At 50.8% G+C, this 18,480-nt stretch overlaps 1 protein-coding gene across 11 annotated transcripts in view; it reads left to right on the top strand.

Moving 5' to 3' along the window:
• LOC119140068 (one cut domain family member 3-like) overlaps nt 1-18,002 on the top strand; it is a 31,002-nt gene extending 13,000 nt beyond the window's left edge. For 3 of the 11 annotated variants that reach the window (XR_005101540.1, XR_005101541.1, XR_005101536.1), the window contains 3 exons: nt 3,179-3,227; nt 8,531-8,627; nt 9,095-18,002. Coding sequence is in view for 1 of the 11 variants with exons in the window: in XM_037371109.1 (XP_037227006.1) it covers nt 3,179-3,227; nt 3,788-3,860; nt 8,531-8,627; nt 9,095-9,133 (258 nt within the window). In the remaining 10 variants the exon portion in view is untranslated. Of the gene's footprint in view, nt 1-3,178; nt 3,228-3,787; nt 3,861-8,530; nt 8,628-9,094 lie in introns of all 11 variants that reach the window. The other 8 variants (XR_005101545.1, XR_005101539.1, XR_005101542.1 and 5 more) reach the window with 6 other exon arrangements.
• The last annotated feature ends 478 nt before the right edge of the window (nt 18,003-18,480 follow it).

The raw sequence follows: 18,480 nt of genomic DNA, 5'->3' as shown, positions 1-18,480 counted from the left end.
AGAGCAGGAGATAAAAAAAAACAAAACAAAACAAAACCAAAAAACTAAATTTTCTAGCATTTGCTTTGAATTTGTCTCTGTTCTCCCCTGTTTTGGTAGACAAATCATGTGTGGAAGTGCACCAATCTCCTCAGCTGCCTGTGGAGTCAATGGAAAAGCTGTAGGGAATTAGGAATAGAACTTGGATGGTTCAAGGGAATTAGGCACGTAATTCACTCGGGAGCTCTGATTAATCCCTCCAGGCACTGTTGGTATCCAGAGGACTTTTCTACCTGCTCGGGCCTGGCTGGGAGGTGCTGGATTTGACCCCTCTGGCTGCTGGGAGGTTTGAGGGCTCGGGGTGCTCCGCTGGGCTGGCCGGGTACCACGGAGGATGGGTACCACGAAGGATGGGTACCACAGAGGATGGGTACCACGGAAGATGGGTGGCTCTGGGCCACTGAGCCCTTTGTGATTTTGCAGACAAACCCCATTCTCCAGAGAATTTTCTCCCTTCTCCCCCTTTGTTTTGGCTTTGAACAACAAAACCCACCAAGTTCCCCCCCACCCCACCCCCCCCACCTTATTTTTGTTGTTTTCTTTTTTATAATTAAAAAAAGTTCTGGTTGACCTTCAACCCACCCCTCCCTAGAAGCATCAGCAGGGCTGGGCTGCCGGAGGGAGAGCTTTGCCACGGAGCCAGGCATCTCCTTGGCACTCCTGGTTCCAGATAACGGCTTCTTTTTGGAAAAGCAGGGACTGAGAGGAGCCCTGCCTGCGCTGCCCATCCCTGCCGCCCACCTCGGCCGAGGCTTTTGCCAGCACCAGGGCAAGCCGTTGGTGAAGCCGGGGCGAAGGCAAGCTGCCTCCCTCCTCCGGTGCGAGGGATGGCCACGGAGCAGGTTGCCATGGAGAACCGGGATTATTCTGCGCCTGTGTGTACCGGGGCGGGGTGCATGTGTGTGTGAATATCGTAATTTTTGTACAAAAATTTCCTTGTGATGGAGCTCAACGCTACCGGCGGCTGTGCTCACCCGACCTTGGGAGCTCCAACCTCCAAACCCCATCCCCCTCCCCAGCTTCTGCACCAGCTCCTCCATCGGACTCTTATCTCCAATAATCCCCCGTAAGAGGGCTTTCTGGTTATGACACCCAGTGAAAGCGGGGAGAAAGATCTTTTCTTCGCCCTTGTCCTCCACAGCCAGCCACTAGCCTGAATGGGAGGCTTTTTTGTGTCTCTGTGTGCCTGACTAATTGAGCTGAAGGACTTGCGTCTGGAAGGGCTTGAAAGGGACTTTTGTTGCCGCTGCGGAGTTTGTGGAAGGCGAATGAGCCCTGCTTTCTTAGGGGACGCAGGTCCTGGGCAAATTTGACTCTCGAGTGCTCACGCCTCTCTGGTTCTTTGGGAAAATTAGAAAAAAAAAAAAAAAAAAAAGGCTGGTGGTGTTTTTTTTTTTTTTTCCTTTTTTTTTTTAATTCAGCAGGTTTTGGGGAGGGTTATCTGCAAGCCCCAGGCGTTGGAAAATTGAGTTTGGCAAAATAAAATCTGGTCCTGGAAAGGTTGCTGAGCTGGCTTTAAAAAAGGGCAGAGTGACACGTGTTAAAACCGGTTAAAAATAACAGTATCAGGAGCACCTGCCTCCAAAAACAACGGTATCAAAAGCCTTCACCTCCTGCTTTTTTAAAAACCTGATAATCAAACCCCAAATCTGCTCTGTAATCCCAGGGGGAATTGTTTTGTGGTCTAAGGGCTCTTCCAGGTCCCGTTGCATCCCATTGCATCAACTATCACGAGGCAGTTTGAGTCGCTGCTGCAAAATCCCTTTTTCCTTTCGCCCTGAACAGGAGTGGTGAAAAGTCGGGACCATCCCCAAAAGTGGGGGGTTGTCCCCAGGTGAATCCTGGCCCCAGTGGCCATGAAGGAGGGAAGCCACCTGCTACCTGTAATAGCCCCAAAGCCCAGATCTTTCCTAAAAAACCCGAAAAAGTCCTGCTCAGTAGGAAAACCAAGAGGTTTGCCACAGCAATTTGAGATTTTCAAGGCTCTTCTCCATTGGGAAGGTTCTTTGGGGCACCTGGCTGGAGCCTTTGGGGGCTTTCCCCTCCCAGTGGTAGCTCCTGCTGCCCCATGTCCCATCCCAAGGACTTGGTGTTTCCACATGGCTCTGTCTAGGATATTTTTTTCCTGCCCTTGCTGATTTTTCATGATCTGATGCTGGATTCATTCAAAGACCAGCAGCGCCTTCTCCCAGCCCATGTTTTCCCCATGACGGTGCTTAGGAAGAGCGCTGTGCCGAGTGCTGAGCATCCCAGTGGAAATCATCCCCCCTGGCAAGGAGGGAAAACGGGGCTTTGGAGGGAAACGGGGGCTTTTTAGCAGAAGACAGCTTGGCACGTGGTGAAGGCTGGGCAGAGGCGCTCGTGGCTTTTGAAATGGCTGGTGGTGGAAATGGGGGACAAAGCGGCTGCATGGGGGATGCTCGGTGGTCCAGCACGCCGCTCGCTTCGCTCCCGTTGCACATCTTGTGATGTGCAGCCCCCGGGCCTCGTCGAGAAAAACATATCGTCAAGAAATACCTTGCCTTTGCCATTTTTACTTTTTTTTTTTTTTTTTTTTTTAATGTATTTCCTCTTATTTTTCCTTCTTTCCAGCACTGTTGCAGAGCTCTCTGCACGAGGAATTGCTGTCAAAGCTGCCAGGATCCATTCCACCCCCTGTGTGGATAAACACTCCCAGCGTGTGTTATTTGGCAGTCGGTTTCTAATGCCAAGTGATTAAAACATTTTGAAAGTTGAATTTTGTGATGTAGAGGCTGCAAATGTCTGCAATACCTCTTTTCCTACCCCTCTGCCCAAAGGCTGCAGCCTGGTGCTTTCGGGTTGCAAAAATGTTTTCCAGGGCCAAAGAGGTGCATCACGGTGGGGGAAAAAACAGAGCAAGTGGGTTTGAAACAGATGTGAGTAGTGAAATTGGATGGAGAAAGGAGGTGAAGGAAGAGGGAGGTGAATGAGCAGGCGCTGTTTAAACAAACAAACAAACAACATTTAAAAAAAAAATTAAAAATGTAAAATTCAGTCTTGAAAATGGTGCCTAACTCCTTTTTCACGTGACCGTGTGAGGGAGGTTGTAAGAAATTAAGCAATTTCTGCAGCCCCTTGCCGACCCTGTGCTAAAAACCCAAACTTGCTTTTCTTCCAGCAGCCTGACGTCCATCCTGCCGCAGCTCCAGGGATGCTTTTGCCACCAGGTATTTGCTAAGTGAATCCTAACTAGTTAACTAGTTACTGTCCCGGGTAAATGACAATTTACATGCTATTTGTGTGCTCGTAAGAAAGCATTAGAGAAGTTTGCTTTCTCAGCACCGTGGTATGATAATGATGTTGCATATTAGTCATTAGCAATAAGTAGCTGTCGGCGCTAGCATCACCGGCTGGGCACCGGAGTCAAACCAGCATCCCCCCAGCCCTTTCTTTTTCTGCACTTGGCTTTCTCTTCCCCCTTCTTTTTTTTTTAAAATTATCATTTCCAAGAATTATTAAAAAAAAATAACAACCCACCCAATTCCAGCTTGGGAACTGGAAATTGGGGCTTGGAGTCAAAAACAGATGAAGGGAGCAGAGCAAAGCGCGCAGCTGTCAAGCTGCCTGCATGCTGGAGGCCAAAAACCAAACAAACCGACCCAAATTACCGTCTTTTTAAAAATTATTATTTCATTTACTTATTCCCCCTTCATCTTTTTTTCAGTAGGAAAGAGCCTGACTCACTTTTTTTTTTTTCCTTTTTTTTTTTCTTCTTTTTGGACACTAGAGGTTTGCGAAAGGAATATTTTACACTCTGCAGGGGCCCTACCAGGCTGGGACCAGACAAATGAAATAAAAAGGTGGGCTTTTTTTTTTTTAGAACTGGCCAGTAGTTCTGGATTTCTGCATTTCTGAGCGCACCAGACTGCCTGTAAAGCAAGCTTTTTTACCGTCTCTCTAACCAAATCCGTCAAATTTGGGAAATCCTTGCCCTAGCACATATCATTGCTCCCAACAGCCTTCAGCTTAAATGACCAAGAGTTTTTGAGCAGATGGGAAAAAAAAAATATTGAATGTGAGTATGGGAAGGAGCTCTAGAAAATAATAGAAAAATCAGGAGGTTTTAGCGCAGGTGAGGCGTAATTTTTGGGTGAACCATGGCGGTACTATTAAAATGCGTTATGGTTGTTGATCGATAACAGCATCACTAGAAATATTTTGAATTATGCAATGCATTGATTCTCTGCTTTACAGCTCCTTGTAATATTCATCATTCCTACAATCCCTCCTTTTGGGGAGTGTGAGGTTACGCAGCCGGGATTTCCCTGTTTCAGTTCCCGGCGCTGGGGCCTTTGCGTTTTTGGGGCTGGGCTGGGGAACCGGGATTTTTCCAGTGGTTTGGAGAAACAGGGTGGTGGTCCCACGAGTTGCATGTTTCCGATGCCCTTGGAGCATCCCAAGGCGCTGGGGCGGGTCACGGGGATGCGGCTCAGGGCACCGGTGCCACCGCTACCCTCTCTCTGCTCCTCCCTCCCCTCTTGGAGGACAACAGGCTCAGCCTAGGGGAAACTGTCTATTTTCTTTTTTTTTTTTTTTTTTTTTCCTCAACGCCAAACCTCCAAAAAAAGAAGCACGGGATTTCGGTGCGTTTCGTGAGGTTTTTTTCCAGCAGAGAAGAGAGTGGCTCTGCGCCCATCCCGGCAAGCGCGTTGGATGCAAACAGCCGAACCCTTGTGGCTGCCATAACCCTTTGCCGATGCATCGCGGGGAGGGTTTCACCTTCTGCCGACAGCGGCCTGCTTTTTTCTGCCTTTCCTTTCTAATTTTATTTTTTTCAATGAATATTCTCTTTTTATTTCCCTTTTTTTCCCTCTTCCCCCTTTTCCCTTCTTTCCCTTTTCTCTTTTTGTGTTTGCTGTGTTTTCCTTTTCTTTTCTCCCAATTCTGCATTTAAGCCTGCTTTGTCTCCTGCCAGCGCGTTTAACGAAGGGGCAGCCGCTCCCCGCCAATGGGTTTTGTTGGGTTTTTTCTTGTTGTTGTTGTTGTTGGGTGGTTTTTTGGGTTTTTTTTTCTGGTGCTTTGTTCCACCCAATGCCCTCCCTGGGGACTTCAGGGCACCCGCCGAGGGGTGCGGGTCGGGGTGCCCAGGGATGGCCAGGGAAACACAAAGCCCCAAGGAAGACACGGGGCTCTTATTATCCTGGTGGTGCGCGAAAGAGTTAACCCATTAGAAATTCCGAGCCCTATCTTCGTAGTTTAAACCTGATTGCATGCATTTGCTAATGATGTCATTTGCATTCTTGGAGGTGGCTACTTCTGTGGGAAAAGTCAAGCGGGATTGCGGGGAGGGCGAGGGGGGTCGGTGAAGAAGAAGGGAAGATGTTTTTCCCCCGCACCCCCACGCGCATCCCTGCCCCTCGCCATTCTTCACCAAACGCGCTTTTTTTTTTTTTTTTTCCCCTCTTTCCCCCCATTTTTTCCCCCCCTCGATGCCTTCCTGCCTCTCCCTTCCGCAGGATCCACAAAAACCCACACGGCGGATAGGCGTTGTCGAGGCGAAGCGCATCCTTTCCCTCTCCCCCCCTTCCCCTCCTTTAATTTCTCCCTCTAATTCCATCTTGGCTCCTGTTCCCGGCGGCCCCTCGCGCGCAGGGGGGCCGCGGCCCTCTCCCTCCCCTCCCCGCGGGGTGCATGCGTGCTGAAAAACGGTAACCAGAAAGGGGAAAAAAAAGGTGGGAGCCACCATTTTAGGCAGCCGACGTGTAAAATGGCCGATTCTCTTTCCCCCTTGGTCCTCGCCATGCGGTCGGCTGCATCCCTGCAGCATCCCGGGGATGGGGATAGGGATGGGGATGGAGCCCGCCCGCTGCGCCCCGGGTACCACGGCCTCGCTGCCAGGCAGTGGGCTCCATGGGGTGCTCATCCCGGGCCTCATCCATAGAGATTTGCCTTTTCCCGCCGGCAATGGTCACGGCACGGGGCGTCGCAGCCACGAAACCCCCCTTGGCCACGCGCAAAGCACCGACCCACACCCCAAAAATCAACCTCCTTTTGTTTCAGCTTCGGTTTTCGCGGCGGGGATGGCACCAAAGGCAAACGTATGGTCTTTTTTACCAGATTTTTTTTTTTTTTTTTAATTATCGTTTAAAATGACCTCCACGCCACATGGGGATATTGCGGGGTTTGAGGCTCGGCTGCAGAATTTTTTCCTGCTCGCAATAGATGACATTAATTCTTTGTGTACTGCGATAGTATTAGGGAACAGCTGTTTGTTATTTTTTCCCCCATCCCCCTCTTTTTTTTTTTTTACTAGAAAATTCAACAGACTCATTTTCTGTTGCTGAGACCATTTTGTGGCTGCTTAGGAGGGGGGAAAAAAAAAATCAAATGTGAAACATGAGCAAATTCATCCCCTCCTTGTGTGTGATGGGCAGAGGCGTGAGAGGCTTCACCTGGTCCAGATGATTTTGTGGGTACCAAGTTATCGCACTAACGTTAATAAGAGAGAGGGGGGAGAAAAAATCACTTTTTGAAACAGATGACCTGGTGTGAACTGATTAATTTTACTACAGCACTTGAAATATTTTGGGGCGGGTTTTTTTATCTGAAGGTCCCGGTTATGAGAGGCTTGTGGTTGAGGGGAAAAAAAAATGATGTTACATGAGGCCGGGTTTGTGTTCTTTTTTAAATTTCTCCCCATCCCTCTGTTGCCATGAGACCTGGAAAGTTAAAAGCCTAAATACGCTGAGCGAGTTTAACCCTGGTGCGACGGGAGTTTTGCAAGCAGATTAAAAATAACCAGAAATTTCTTCTTAGAAGAAAAAGAAATCACTTTTTTTTTTTTCTTTTTTTTTTTTTTTCCTGGTGGACTGATGCTCGTGCCCCAACTGGGGTTGCCCCCCACCCCGGGAAGCTCAGTCCTGGTCCCGTATGGGATCTGTAAGGTGTGAAGGGACCAGGGATGTGGTGACCATCACCATCATATCCCTTTTGGTGGCCTCGACCGCTGCCACCTGGGGTGATGCTTCAGACCCAAAGGAGATGGGGGTCCCTGGGAGATGTGGGGTGGCCCCGGCAGCAGATCCAGCCCGAGCTGTGAAGGGTGGGCAGCCATGCGCTTCCCCCACCCCTGCCTGCCAAACGTGCTTAGTCAGGAATGGGAAATACTTGCCTAAAACTTGCAAAAATGCGCTAAGGCTCTTAGCTATTTGGCTAAGCTGCATCTACTTAGTTGATTTCTCACTGCGTTTATTTATAACCTTTGGTCCACACTGGGGGATTGTATTTTTTTTTTTTCCTTCCTTTTTTTCTCCCTCTTACCCTGGGATGGGGCATATGAGTGGGGCAGAAGTGGGGCTGGAAGGAGAGGATGGGGCTGGGCAACCCTGCTGTCCTCCCACCAGTGCCACTCGCGCTCCGTCACTTTATTTGCACAGAATCTGATAGTCTCTCCAATTTCTGTAGCGTTATCAATGATTTATGGGGCTCATGGACAGGAGAAAAGGTTCTTTTCCTGGTCCAAGTGCATTCCTTTATTAAACAAGCCAAGTAAATTCTACACTGGGCATTAAAATCCATGCGTAGCCTGTGAATAGCCGTGGACAAAAGCAGTTTATACAGACAAAAAAAATATATAAAGTGAATTTTAATATGATCTTAAAATAAGAAATAATTCTATCAGGATGTTCCAAAGCAATACGGAGCAGCAGCTGAGGTCGTGGCTGCTCGGGTTTGGTATTTTTAGGCAGGGATGCTGCCCATGCTGGAGTTCTCCTGCATCAGCACGGGGAAAACCTCGCGGAGCACCGAGGTTAGGGGCACTGGGGCGCATCACGGGGGCCTCCTCGCTCTGCATTTGATCCAAGCCCCTTCCCTCGACGCAGCTCCCACCAGTGATGGGTCTGCCCTGGCTTGGCCACTGCAAAGGGCTCTTGGGGCAGCCCGGTTTTCCCGGTGCCTGGATAAATCCCCCCCGGTTGCAGGGTGCTGGTGGGTTTGGTTTGGGCTTTCAAGTGCCTTGGTGGGGCCACCACTGCCCTGGGCAGGGAGGGATGCCTGGAGAACATCGCTCCCCAGAAGGCAAATGAGGAGGAGTAGGGGGAAAAGGTGTTTTTTTGACTTAGATTTATAGTTTTCAGTCCTGGCTTGTAATTTCTTGAATACTTGGGGTTGGCAGGATTGTTACTATGACCAGAGCAGGCCACTGGCTGGCACCATGCTTGGTGGGGACAAGGGATGGTGACGGTGCAACGAGAGCTTTCCCCTATTTCCAATCCCCCTGGAGCAGATTCCAGCTCCTCTCGCTCCCTACAGGGCTACGACCCACCGGGTCATCTCCCCAGGGCGCAGTGTGGGGAACCGACACAGTTGTGAGGATGCTGAGAGTTCTCCAGTCACCTTCCCTCTTCCTCCTTCCCACTTTGTGCCAGAAACGTGGCTGTAATCTCCCTGTACTGGTGTAATCCAGCCCGGGGAGGACTGGGCTGACATTTAACGCCTTCCCATCCTTTTTTCTTTCTCTCCCTGCCAGGGAGGAGCGTGGGTTCACCCTACATGATGCTCTGCTTGCTTTCTGGTTGGCGAATCGCAGGTCTCTGGTCCTGGGGAAAGTTCTCAGGGAATTTCCAGTAAGTGGATTTTATTTTTTTTTATTGTTTTGTTTTTTTTTTTTAAAAAAAAGCTTTTTCATAAGCTCTTACACTGGGCAGTCTCTAGCACTGGCACCCTGGTGGGATGGGCTGAGTGTCCCCACGGCAAATGCTTGGGATCTGGTGCGAGACCATGGTGACAACATTTTGGGGAAAAAGAGGAGCCAAAAGCTCCGTTGTTGCCAGCACCTTCCTCACCCTCCGCTGGACCCAAACCTCGAACAACCGTGGATTGTGGATTTTGTTCTGTATTTAACTTCTGTTCTGGCGGGTTTGTTAACTCTTAATCCTCAAACCCTGTGAGAGGTTCCTTTCCCACCTGCAGGAACAAAGGGCTCCTTGGAGTTTTTTCGGGGTGTTTTGGTTTTGTTTTGGTGGGGGTTTTTTGTCTTTTAAATGGAAAGAGGATAATAAAAGTGTTTCTGTTGCTTTTGTTTTTAACTCAGATTGGCTCGCTAGAACATGAACCCAGGAGTGGGGGCTAGGTGGAAAAAACCCCACCCTCCAAAAGCCATGACACCCTGGCCGTGCAGGAGCTGCCAGCAAGACCTGTCCTGTGGGACCCTCAGCAGAAGCCCCTCACCACAGCTGATCCCATGTGCACCTTCCTCTTCTTCCTTCTCCTCTTCTTCCTCCTCCTGCCAGCAGACCCTGGTCTGGAGCACAGCGTAGATTGAGATTTGCACCAGCATCCAGCCAGGCTGCTCAGGGCTGCTGGCCAGCACAGGGCTTCAGCGTGGGGACACCAGCACCAGTCTGGGGACACGTGGGGCGGAGAGGACACCGGGACATCCCCGTCCCAGCACTGCGCATCGCCCCGTGGGCAGCTCGCTGGTGAGACCGGGGTGGGATGTGGGTACCGCTCCGGCGGATGGCATCGGGGCGTGGGGATGCTGCATCCATCAGGGATGGGGACCACAGGTAGAACCCACGCTGGTGGGCAGCTGGCCTGAGGCGGAGGTGATGGGCAGGGGGAGAGGGGCTGGGAAGGGACAGTGTGTTTATTAACGAGGCGCAGCTGAAGCGGGTCCTTTGCCAGTGGTCAAGTCTGAATCACAAACTCCGCATTGTTTCCGAGTGGGTTCAGCACATTTCCCTTCTCCCCCTCCCTTCCCCTTTCCTCTCCTCTCGCCCTCGCACAAAGATGTCATTGTGCCGGGGACTTGGTGATGGCAGCGTTGTTATTTGGTCAAAAAAAAAAAAAAGGATAAAAAAAAAAAAAAAGAAAAGAAAGAAGTGGGGAGGGGGGACCCAACAAGGTGAAGAGGTTTAAATCAGCTTAGCCCAAATGCCAATTAAAAACCAAAGAGGATTAGGCTTGTGATCAGCAGAATAGACAGTCATTGTACCCAACGAGGAGGTTTCCCCCTCCAGGCCCAACGCAATCATGCCGCAGGTCTCTCTGCCGATCGTCACCGCTCTCCTCTCACGGTGGGATGGAGTGGGGCAGGGGCTGCCCTCGACCCTCAGGAGCTGGGCTCCCGCATCTGCAGGACATGGGGCAGTGAAAAGCCCCACCGGGTCCTGGTGCAAAACCCTTTTTCTTGCATTTTTGAAGTGTATGCAAGGACTTTTGCCTTGGCTTGAGTTCAGCTGAGCAACGAGAGGTCTTGATCCTTCCTTTCTAGGGTGAAATTCTTTACTATGATGGTGGTGAGGTGCTGGCACAGGTTACCCAGAGCAGCGGTGGCTGCCCTGTCCCTGGAAGTGCTCAAGGTCAGATTGGATGGAGCTTTTGAGCAACCTGGGCTGGTGGAAGGTGTCCCTGCCTGTGGCAGGGGGGTTGGAACTAGGTGGTCTTTGAGGCCCCTTCCAACTCAAACCCTTCTATGATTCCATGATTGAGCTCTCTGCCAAGGGGAAGGTCTTCCCTGGAACAGGCTCTTGGTCCAAGTGTGTCCCTCAGCTAGGAGCTGGTGGACAGCCCCTGGGATGAGGTCCTGCCCCTGTGTCCGGGCACTGCCCCCACCTTGCTCTACCTCCACATGCAGCTCTGCTCCAGCACTCCCAGGTGCTTGTGCTAGCTGAAGGCTCTCACCAACCATGTCCCTGGGCTGTGGGGGCCATCAGTCAGACCCCTGTTCCCAAAGCAGCCAGAGCATCGCCTTTGGGCACGGAGCATCACACGGGCTGTCCTCCGGCCAGTGGAGATCCAGAGGAGACTTTGTACTTCTCTGCGCCGCGGCCCCTGGAGGTGACATCTTTGGTGCTTTCTCTCTGGTTTAGTCCTCCCAGGCCATCCCCTAGCTTGCTCCTTGCACGGTTAAAGTCTAACATAGCCAGAAGCCATGGTCCTTGTAGCATCCTCACCCGCAGGAGAGGAACTTGGCACAGGTGAGGTGGGTCTGGGTGCTTGCTTGGACATCTGCCCACGCTCAGGCTCACGCGGCTCACCCAGCTCTAAGCATCTCTCCCAGTACACTGGGAAACCGGTAAAAAAAGAAACAACCCAGGAACAGAAAGATGCTCCATACCAGCGTGGCTGCTGCTAACGGGGGTCGGAATCTGTGGCCATGGTGGTTTCATTCCTGACTCTACCAACAGAGCGGTGAAGGCAAATGCCACTGCAGCCAAGACAGGGGTAAAAAGTGTGTAGCCAGACCAGGGGTGTCTTTATACCACACTGGCAACTCACAAAGGGTCTTTGCTTAGGTAGGAAGTGTAATTATACGCTAACTTTAAAGCTTTTTTAAGAAGAAAAGGTGTCAAGAGTAGGTAGGAACCAAGCCAAGCAGGGGCAAGTTTAAAGAACATCAGCAACAAATTCTGGTGGAGCTTCAGCACCTCCGTGCCTGGGTCCGGGTGGGTTCAGCCTGAGCCCCCGCCTTCTCTTTTAGCCTGATGCTGCCTGGTGGTTGTGGGTGTAAGGGGACCCCCTGCACATCTGTCCCACCTCTTCTCCGGGTCTCGGTGGGATGAATCCTCTCTGCTAAGGGGGACCATCTCCTGCTTGCGGTGGCCCTGGCGCTTGGTGGATGCCACTGTCCTGCTTTGCATGGGAACCCAGGGAGGGCTGCGATGGAGCCTGCTCCGGCCCCAGCCATCACCAGGCAAAAGCTCATGGGAGAAGCTGAGCTGAGATGCTGCTGCTATCGGCTCTAGATGCAAAACGCTCCCGGCCTTGAGCCACCGAGAGGAAAAAGGAGCAAAAGGGCCTTTTCTCTGAAGAGTGGAAGAAGGAGAAAGCGTCCCACCTCTGGACCAGGAGCCATTTCTCCCCCATCCTGGGTATGGTTAGCATTGGCCGAGGGACCACGGTCACGATGTGATGGACAACTCCGGTACCCAGGCAGTGGATGCTCGGCAGCATTTTGGGGCAGAAAGCGGGGATGCTGAGGAGCGGAGGAGATGCGTTTTGAGGGACAGGGAATGAGTGAAGGAGATATCATGGGCCAGGAGGTACAATGCCACCATCTCCCTCCTTTGGAAACCCTTCATGCCGCCACTTTCCCTATGCCCAAGGATGCCCAGCGGCACCCAGTGAGTGCACAAGCTGTGGGAGCAGAGAAGAGGGCAGGATCCGTCCCCTTTTGTTGCTGCCGTGTAATTTATGATATGAGAGGGGGCCATTGTCTGGACCCATCCTGTATTTTTCCGAGGGCTTTGCCTCTCTTCCCAGACCCCCGCTGTGCTCCTGCTACTGTACCGTTGCTATGGGACATGCTCCCCGCGCCGCGGCTATGCGGGGCAGTGCCGGGGAGGGCTGCCCACCGTGGCTGGACCCATCTGGAGCCCCCAGCCCCGCTGCCGGCAACCCAGCCGCTCGGCGGCCCCGCTGACGTGCTGAGGGCCTGGGAATGGGGCTTTCGGCCCCTCCAAGTTCACGGCCACCGGAGGCATTCAGCTGCCGGAGGAGGGGGGGGGGGGGCAGCGGGATCTGGGGCGTTTGGCTCCATTCTCCCTTCCCTTTCAGCTCTGGCAGTGTCCTCGGTGCATACAGATCCCCCGTCCCTTTCTCCTCCTGACAAGTGCGCACATAAATAAATTACCCCACCGGGCGAGTGTGGAACAATCTGTCCCCTAAATTCTATTCATCGCCAGACAGGACCCATTATTCCCCCGATTAAAGCCGCTGGAGTAGCTTGCAAGGGTTACAGTTACTCTGTCAAACTGTAAATAAGACACTAAAAATAAAGGGCGCTGGCGAGGGAAGGGGGAAAGGGAAGCCAGACTAATGCCTGCTGCTAGGGAAACCGAATGAATCCCTAATGACGCCTGTGTACAAACTGCAAATAATGAAGGAAAAGTGACAAACAGACCGCGGCCGGGCTGTGGTGAGGTCCCCGTTCGACGGCGGCGGTGGGGACCCGCTCGCCCCTTCCTCAGGGCAGAGCCGACAGGAGCGGGACCCCCGTGAGCAGAGCGTTTAAGCCCTTGGGCTTAACTTACAGAGAGGTTTAGGTCTTGTGGGAAAACACAATTTTTCAGGCAACGGGAATTGCCTCCTCTGCTGGAGCCTGCATCCCTTTTTGAGGTCGCATGGGGAAAACGTCCATCGCCCATGGCCTCAGGGCAGCGTGCAAAGAAGCAGCCCCCAAAACTTTAGTGGTCTGCTGTTGGGAGTGCTGCATGGAGCTCTGATGTAGGACAGGGCTGGAACTGGCGGCTGGGGGGGGCGGGGTGTTAAGTCCGTCTGGCTGCCCAGTGCAGCCCGGGCTCCCTCCCACCCACAGTGGGGCATCGTGGCTGAGACCTGGTGCTCAGCCCCGGCTCTGCTCCTCACCGCTGTGTGATAGATGGCGGGGAAGGACGTCTCCAGCCCTCAAAAGCCTCTCTGGATAAAATCCAAATCCGTTCTTGCTGCTCTCTTACCAGCCAGCAACCACAGGGATGTTCACCTCTCAGCGGATCCTTCTTTTTTTTTCTTTTGATACCTTAGACCTGAAGAGCAAAAAATTATCAGTAATAGGCTCATCCTGGGTTTTCCTCAGTTCCAGAGGGACTGGGATGGGAGAATTTTATTTCAGGTCTGGCTCAGAACTATTCCCATCAGCTGCAAGGGGCTAAGTGTTGGAAGGCTCCCTGTGTTGCTCGGGGAAATAGTATTTTGATTCCCGTTATGCAAGCAGGGAAAAGATGGAGAGAAAAGGGCTCTGAGCTGTGCCTCTCGGCGCGGATGCTCGCTCTCAGAAAAAAAGAGAAAGCAGAGAAAGTCTCGGTGGGGCCACGTGGTATCGGGGACCAGGAGCAGATGTGTCACTGGGCTGGAAATTGAGCTCTCGTCCCCCAGGACACCACACTGCACATCTATCCTCCCGCAGAGCCTGGCAGCGTCGGGGCATTTCTGGGACCTCATCTGCCACAAGCACCAAGGAAGGGCATATCCAAGAGCTGGGGAGCGCCAAGGTGCTGAGCCTGTGGTGCGGGTGCTGCCGAGCAAAGCACTCCCCCATTCTCCCACCCCCAGCAAAATTGCAAGGGTCCTCGTGCAGGCAGAGGGGTTTGTAGAGATGTGTGCTGGTTTGGTGTTTTCACAAAGATCAGGCATCTTAAAAGGGGTTTTTCAGACCAATATGGAGCCCAGTTGCGTTTCCCAGTCAGGTCAAACCTGGACTTAGCGGATTTCTTCCCTTTCTGTCTTAGGAAAAAAAAAAAAAAGGAAAAAAAAAAAGGAAAAAAATCAAACCCTTTTCACCCCCAATGCCTGGCTGTGAAGCCCCATGACTCCACAGCAGCATTCCTGGGATGTTCCCCAGGCGCGGTGGTATGTGCAGAATTTCAAACAGTAGCACATAGCTCCACATCTCCTGGATGCAGTTATTTGGGAGAAACTCCAGGATGGAGCAGCGAGGTTTATTATTGCTACTCCTAGTAGTGATGGCTGTGCAGCACCTATAGCCCCAGGTAGGTGGGGTGGTGGTGGTGGTGAACAAGAGGTGTTCTCTTGTCTCTACCCTCCAAAATTTACCAGCTTCGTTGGAAAAAGAGAGCAATTTGGAAAAAGTCTTGTAACCAGCCAGGGTTGAGCAAGTCAAACCCAAACCTGGGCTGTCCCGGTGCTCCCCAACCATGGAAATGGGCAACTTTTCATGAAACCTGCTCCCTGGAGGTTGCCTTTAGAAAAGTGATGGTCTTAGAGAGCCTCATCTCATCCTGGGAGAGGGTTTGGATCCCGTGGGCTTCACTCCCTTGCCAGGGATGGCTTTGCTTGAGGTCCTGGGAGCGGCTTCGGTGCCAGGGCTGCACTCCGGAGCGCGTGGAGAATGGCAACACTTCATAAAAATGAAGTTTTTCTTGCCTTTCCCCGCCTGAATCTCTTGGATCCGATTTTTTTCAAGGTTTCTCTCCACCTGTAAAAATACGATTATTGCTCTTTGTGTTTTAACGAAAGCTGTGATTCCCCTCCACGTCAATCACCTGGCTCCAGAAGCTTTAGCCTGGTGGCAGTTGGTGGCCCTTGAGCAAAGCACGTCCTGACCAGGTTCACCCTACGGCCACCTGGAGAGATAAGGAAAATCAGACCTTCCTCGATATTAAATATGGTTTTACCAGTTCTGAGAAGATAATAAAGATATAAAGATATGAAGATAAATATCTTTATACCAGTTCTGAGAAGATCCTGTGCCTACCTGTCACTCTTTCTTCCCCATAAAAAAATTTTTTGGAGGATTTTTTTTTTTTCTTCTATCTATGGATGTAATCTTGATGTGTCCGTACACCAAGAGCTGGCAGCTCACTCTTCTCTTCCTTGGGTGCTCAAAGATTGCTCAATAAGGTCTGCAGGGCTGCTGAGGGGCTGGTGGGGGCCGAGTTTCAGCACACACCCCCACACCCCCCCTTCCCTTTTCAAGGATTTGGATGAGGCAGATACCTGCAGTTCAGTTTAATTCTAAATTCCAGATCTGGAAAATGTTTGCAGGCACGGCGTGCACAGAATGCACACACGTTTGCAATAATAGCCAGGTAGCTTGCACGGCTAAATCGCTCTGGATTTTTTTTTTTCATTTTTTTTTTTCTTCTTCTTCATTATAACCTTCTTTTAAAGCACGTTTAAATGCTTCCCCACAGGCTCGTGTGAGGGCTGTTAAGGGCTTCATTTGAATAAATAAGTGCATAGGTAGAGGAGGAACATCACCATAACCCCCTGGAAACTCCAGTGCCAACGATGGCATCAGAGAACCGGCAAGTGGGAGAAGGGGCTCGATGTTATATATTCCATAAAGTAGAGTAATTAAGTATTACTAGTTTTGATGACTTCAAACAGAGTGACTCCAGGAAATAAGCCCCTTCTTTATAATTAGTGGGATTTCCTCTGCATCAAACGGAGAGATTGATTCTTTAATCTGCTCACATGCTTTTGATTTGGTCTTTCAGCTGCTTGTACCAACTGCTTCTACTCCCTGCTCTTGCCGATAAAACCTTGCAAAGGAGATTTTAGGAAGGCATGACCTGAGTTGAGGTCTAGGATTTTCTTTGTGTGTGGCTGTTTTGTGTATTCTTAATTTGCCAGAGATGATGATGGTGATGAGAGCAATCATAAAAAAAGAAGAGCGACCCAGGTTTTGAACATCTGTGTGTGTTTAGGTCGAAGAACTGGGCTTTGGGTGGGTTTTTTGTTGCTGGTTTCTCCACCCAGTGTGTTTATTAGCTCCGGTGCATGCTCTTTCAAACCTGCAAAGATCATTTTGGCTACTTCTCTGCAACAGCCTTGAGCTGGCCCAAGTGGGGCTCATTGCAAAACTTTGCTCTTGTAAGAGAGGACAGAGCTGATGCGGGAGCCTGGCCGGTGTTTTGAGGGCTCAGCTGAAATAAAACCATGATTTTTTAAGGGTTTGGGATGCGCAGAGGAAAGAGGCCCCTTTTCTAGAGTATTTCAAATGTTTGGTGTTGGGTTAGGACTAAACCCCGGAACTCTGGAAGTTCTGCCTGAAATAAAATCCACCCAAATGTTGCTGTTTTCCCAGTGAAGAGCTCAGGAGGGAGCAGGAATTTGCCTCCCTGCAAGTGCAAGAAGGCAATTGTGAGCAACCAGCTCCTCCCTGGGCACATCCAGGGGGTCTCTGGCACCGTATCAATCGTATGGGAAATGTGGTCTGGGGTCTCTGCTGGTGCCAGGCACAGGTCCAACCTGCCCTGAGCTCCCCCCACCTCCAAAATAGCTCAGACCTTGAATCATCCCAGCAAACAGCCCCTGGGCTGGATTTTTTTTCTGGCACGTGAGGTTCTCCTGGGACCTCTGCGGAGGGAAAGAAGGGGAAAATTTGGGACTATGTTGTTTTCCATCCATCTTCTGGTCCTGTTGGAAATGTGCAGCGTGGGCAGGAGAAGGGCTCGCGGCGCTGCGCCTCGACTTTTGCATCCCTTTGGGTGAAAATCAGAGGATGATGGCTCTGCGAGGGGTTGTTTGGGTAGCTGTAGAGCAGAGACTGGCACCTCAACCACACCCCCTCTTTTTTTGGGGGGGGGCTGGCATCACCCTCGGTGCACGTCACGCACAAATAGAGTGGGGAGGGTAAGCACGGGGCTGTCCCCATGGCAGTTTGGTGGCCACAAGCCTGCAGGGAGGAGCTGTGGGAAGAGGGTCTGGAGTTCACCTGGAGCCAGGATGCGGTCCAGGGATGCAGGGATAACGGCAGAGCGGCCGGTTTAGCATCCCCCTCGCAAGCCTCCCCCCCTGTCTGGAGCAGTGTTGAACACAGATCATATAATTAGGGACCCGGTGAAGACGTAACTGTACAATTATGCAAATAGTGATCAAAATCACTGTTTTCAGCAGAAATGCCTGAAGATCAAGACAGAAGCTTCATGCAACCTTAATTTAATCCGGTCCTGCAGGAGTGGGGAGGTCTGATGGATGACCCAACCTCATGCCTGCCTGTGTTTCGCCGGGCTGGGGTGGGAGGCGGGGGAGAGGAGCACAGGAGCATGCTAAGCGAGGGAAAAATGGCCCTGGGATCATCTTCCCGTATTGGCAAAGCAGGGAAAAACCACCAGAAAGGGAAATGCTGATGTTTACAGGGATTTTCTTTCAATTTCAGGTGGAGAACACGAGACTGGAAGAAAAAAATAAAAAGGAAGAAAAGAAAGGAAAAGTCTCCAAACCCAGGAAATCTGTGTTAATTGCTTATGAATGTCTCTGTCTAAAAAATTATCGAATTGATGTTGTCGTGCTTTTTTTTGACAGCCTGTCTGTTACATTTTTTTAAAATATTCATGCACCGAAATCTAATTACTAGGCAAATTTAATGATAATGAAATGAAGGCACTTTAGCAAAAAGCACAGGGCCTTGTTAATGTTTTCTCAGCCTCTGTCTTGTTCATATTTTAAAAATTTATATATTTTTTTTACAACTGCCTTTCTTGCATGTAAGAAAAAAAAAAGATTGCTGAAAATAAAACTTGGATTGCTGAAAATGTTTGTGGTGGCTCTGTTTATAATGATGGGGAATTTGCAAGGTGATTAAAGGTGTTTTGCAAAAATCAAATGAGCCTAAACTAATCAGATAAGGCAGATGAAATATTATTATTAGAGAGGTAACATTAAGAGTGTGCCTGGAGGCTTTAACGAAGATGAAGACTCTAGTGTGCTGTGCAAAGGCAGCAACACCCTTGCCATCCTCTGGACCTCTCCACCTCCTTTCCAGGGCATATGTCTTGCCCGTGCCCTCCCTAAGCCAGGTCTGGCTGGGCAGAGCATGCATATGATGGCTGGAGTGTCGCTGTGATTAATGGAGCACGCATGTGATGGTTGGAGCATGTGTGTGATGGTTAGAGCATGCATGTGATGGTTGGAGCACTCACTCATGTGATGGTTGCAGCACGCACGTGATGGTTAGAGCATGCACGTGATGGATGGAGAATGCACGTGATGGATGGAGCACACGTGATGGTT

This window comes from Falco rusticolus, chromosome 19 (genome assembly GCF_015220075.1).
Source record: "Falco rusticolus isolate bFalRus1 chromosome 19, bFalRus1.pri, whole genome shotgun sequence".
In the NCBI taxonomy this organism is placed as follows: Eukaryota; Metazoa; Chordata; class Aves; order Falconiformes; family Falconidae; genus Falco; species Falco rusticolus.
The sequence above is the reverse complement of the archived record's forward strand: the minus strand, read 5'-3'. Positions and strand labels throughout refer to the sequence as shown.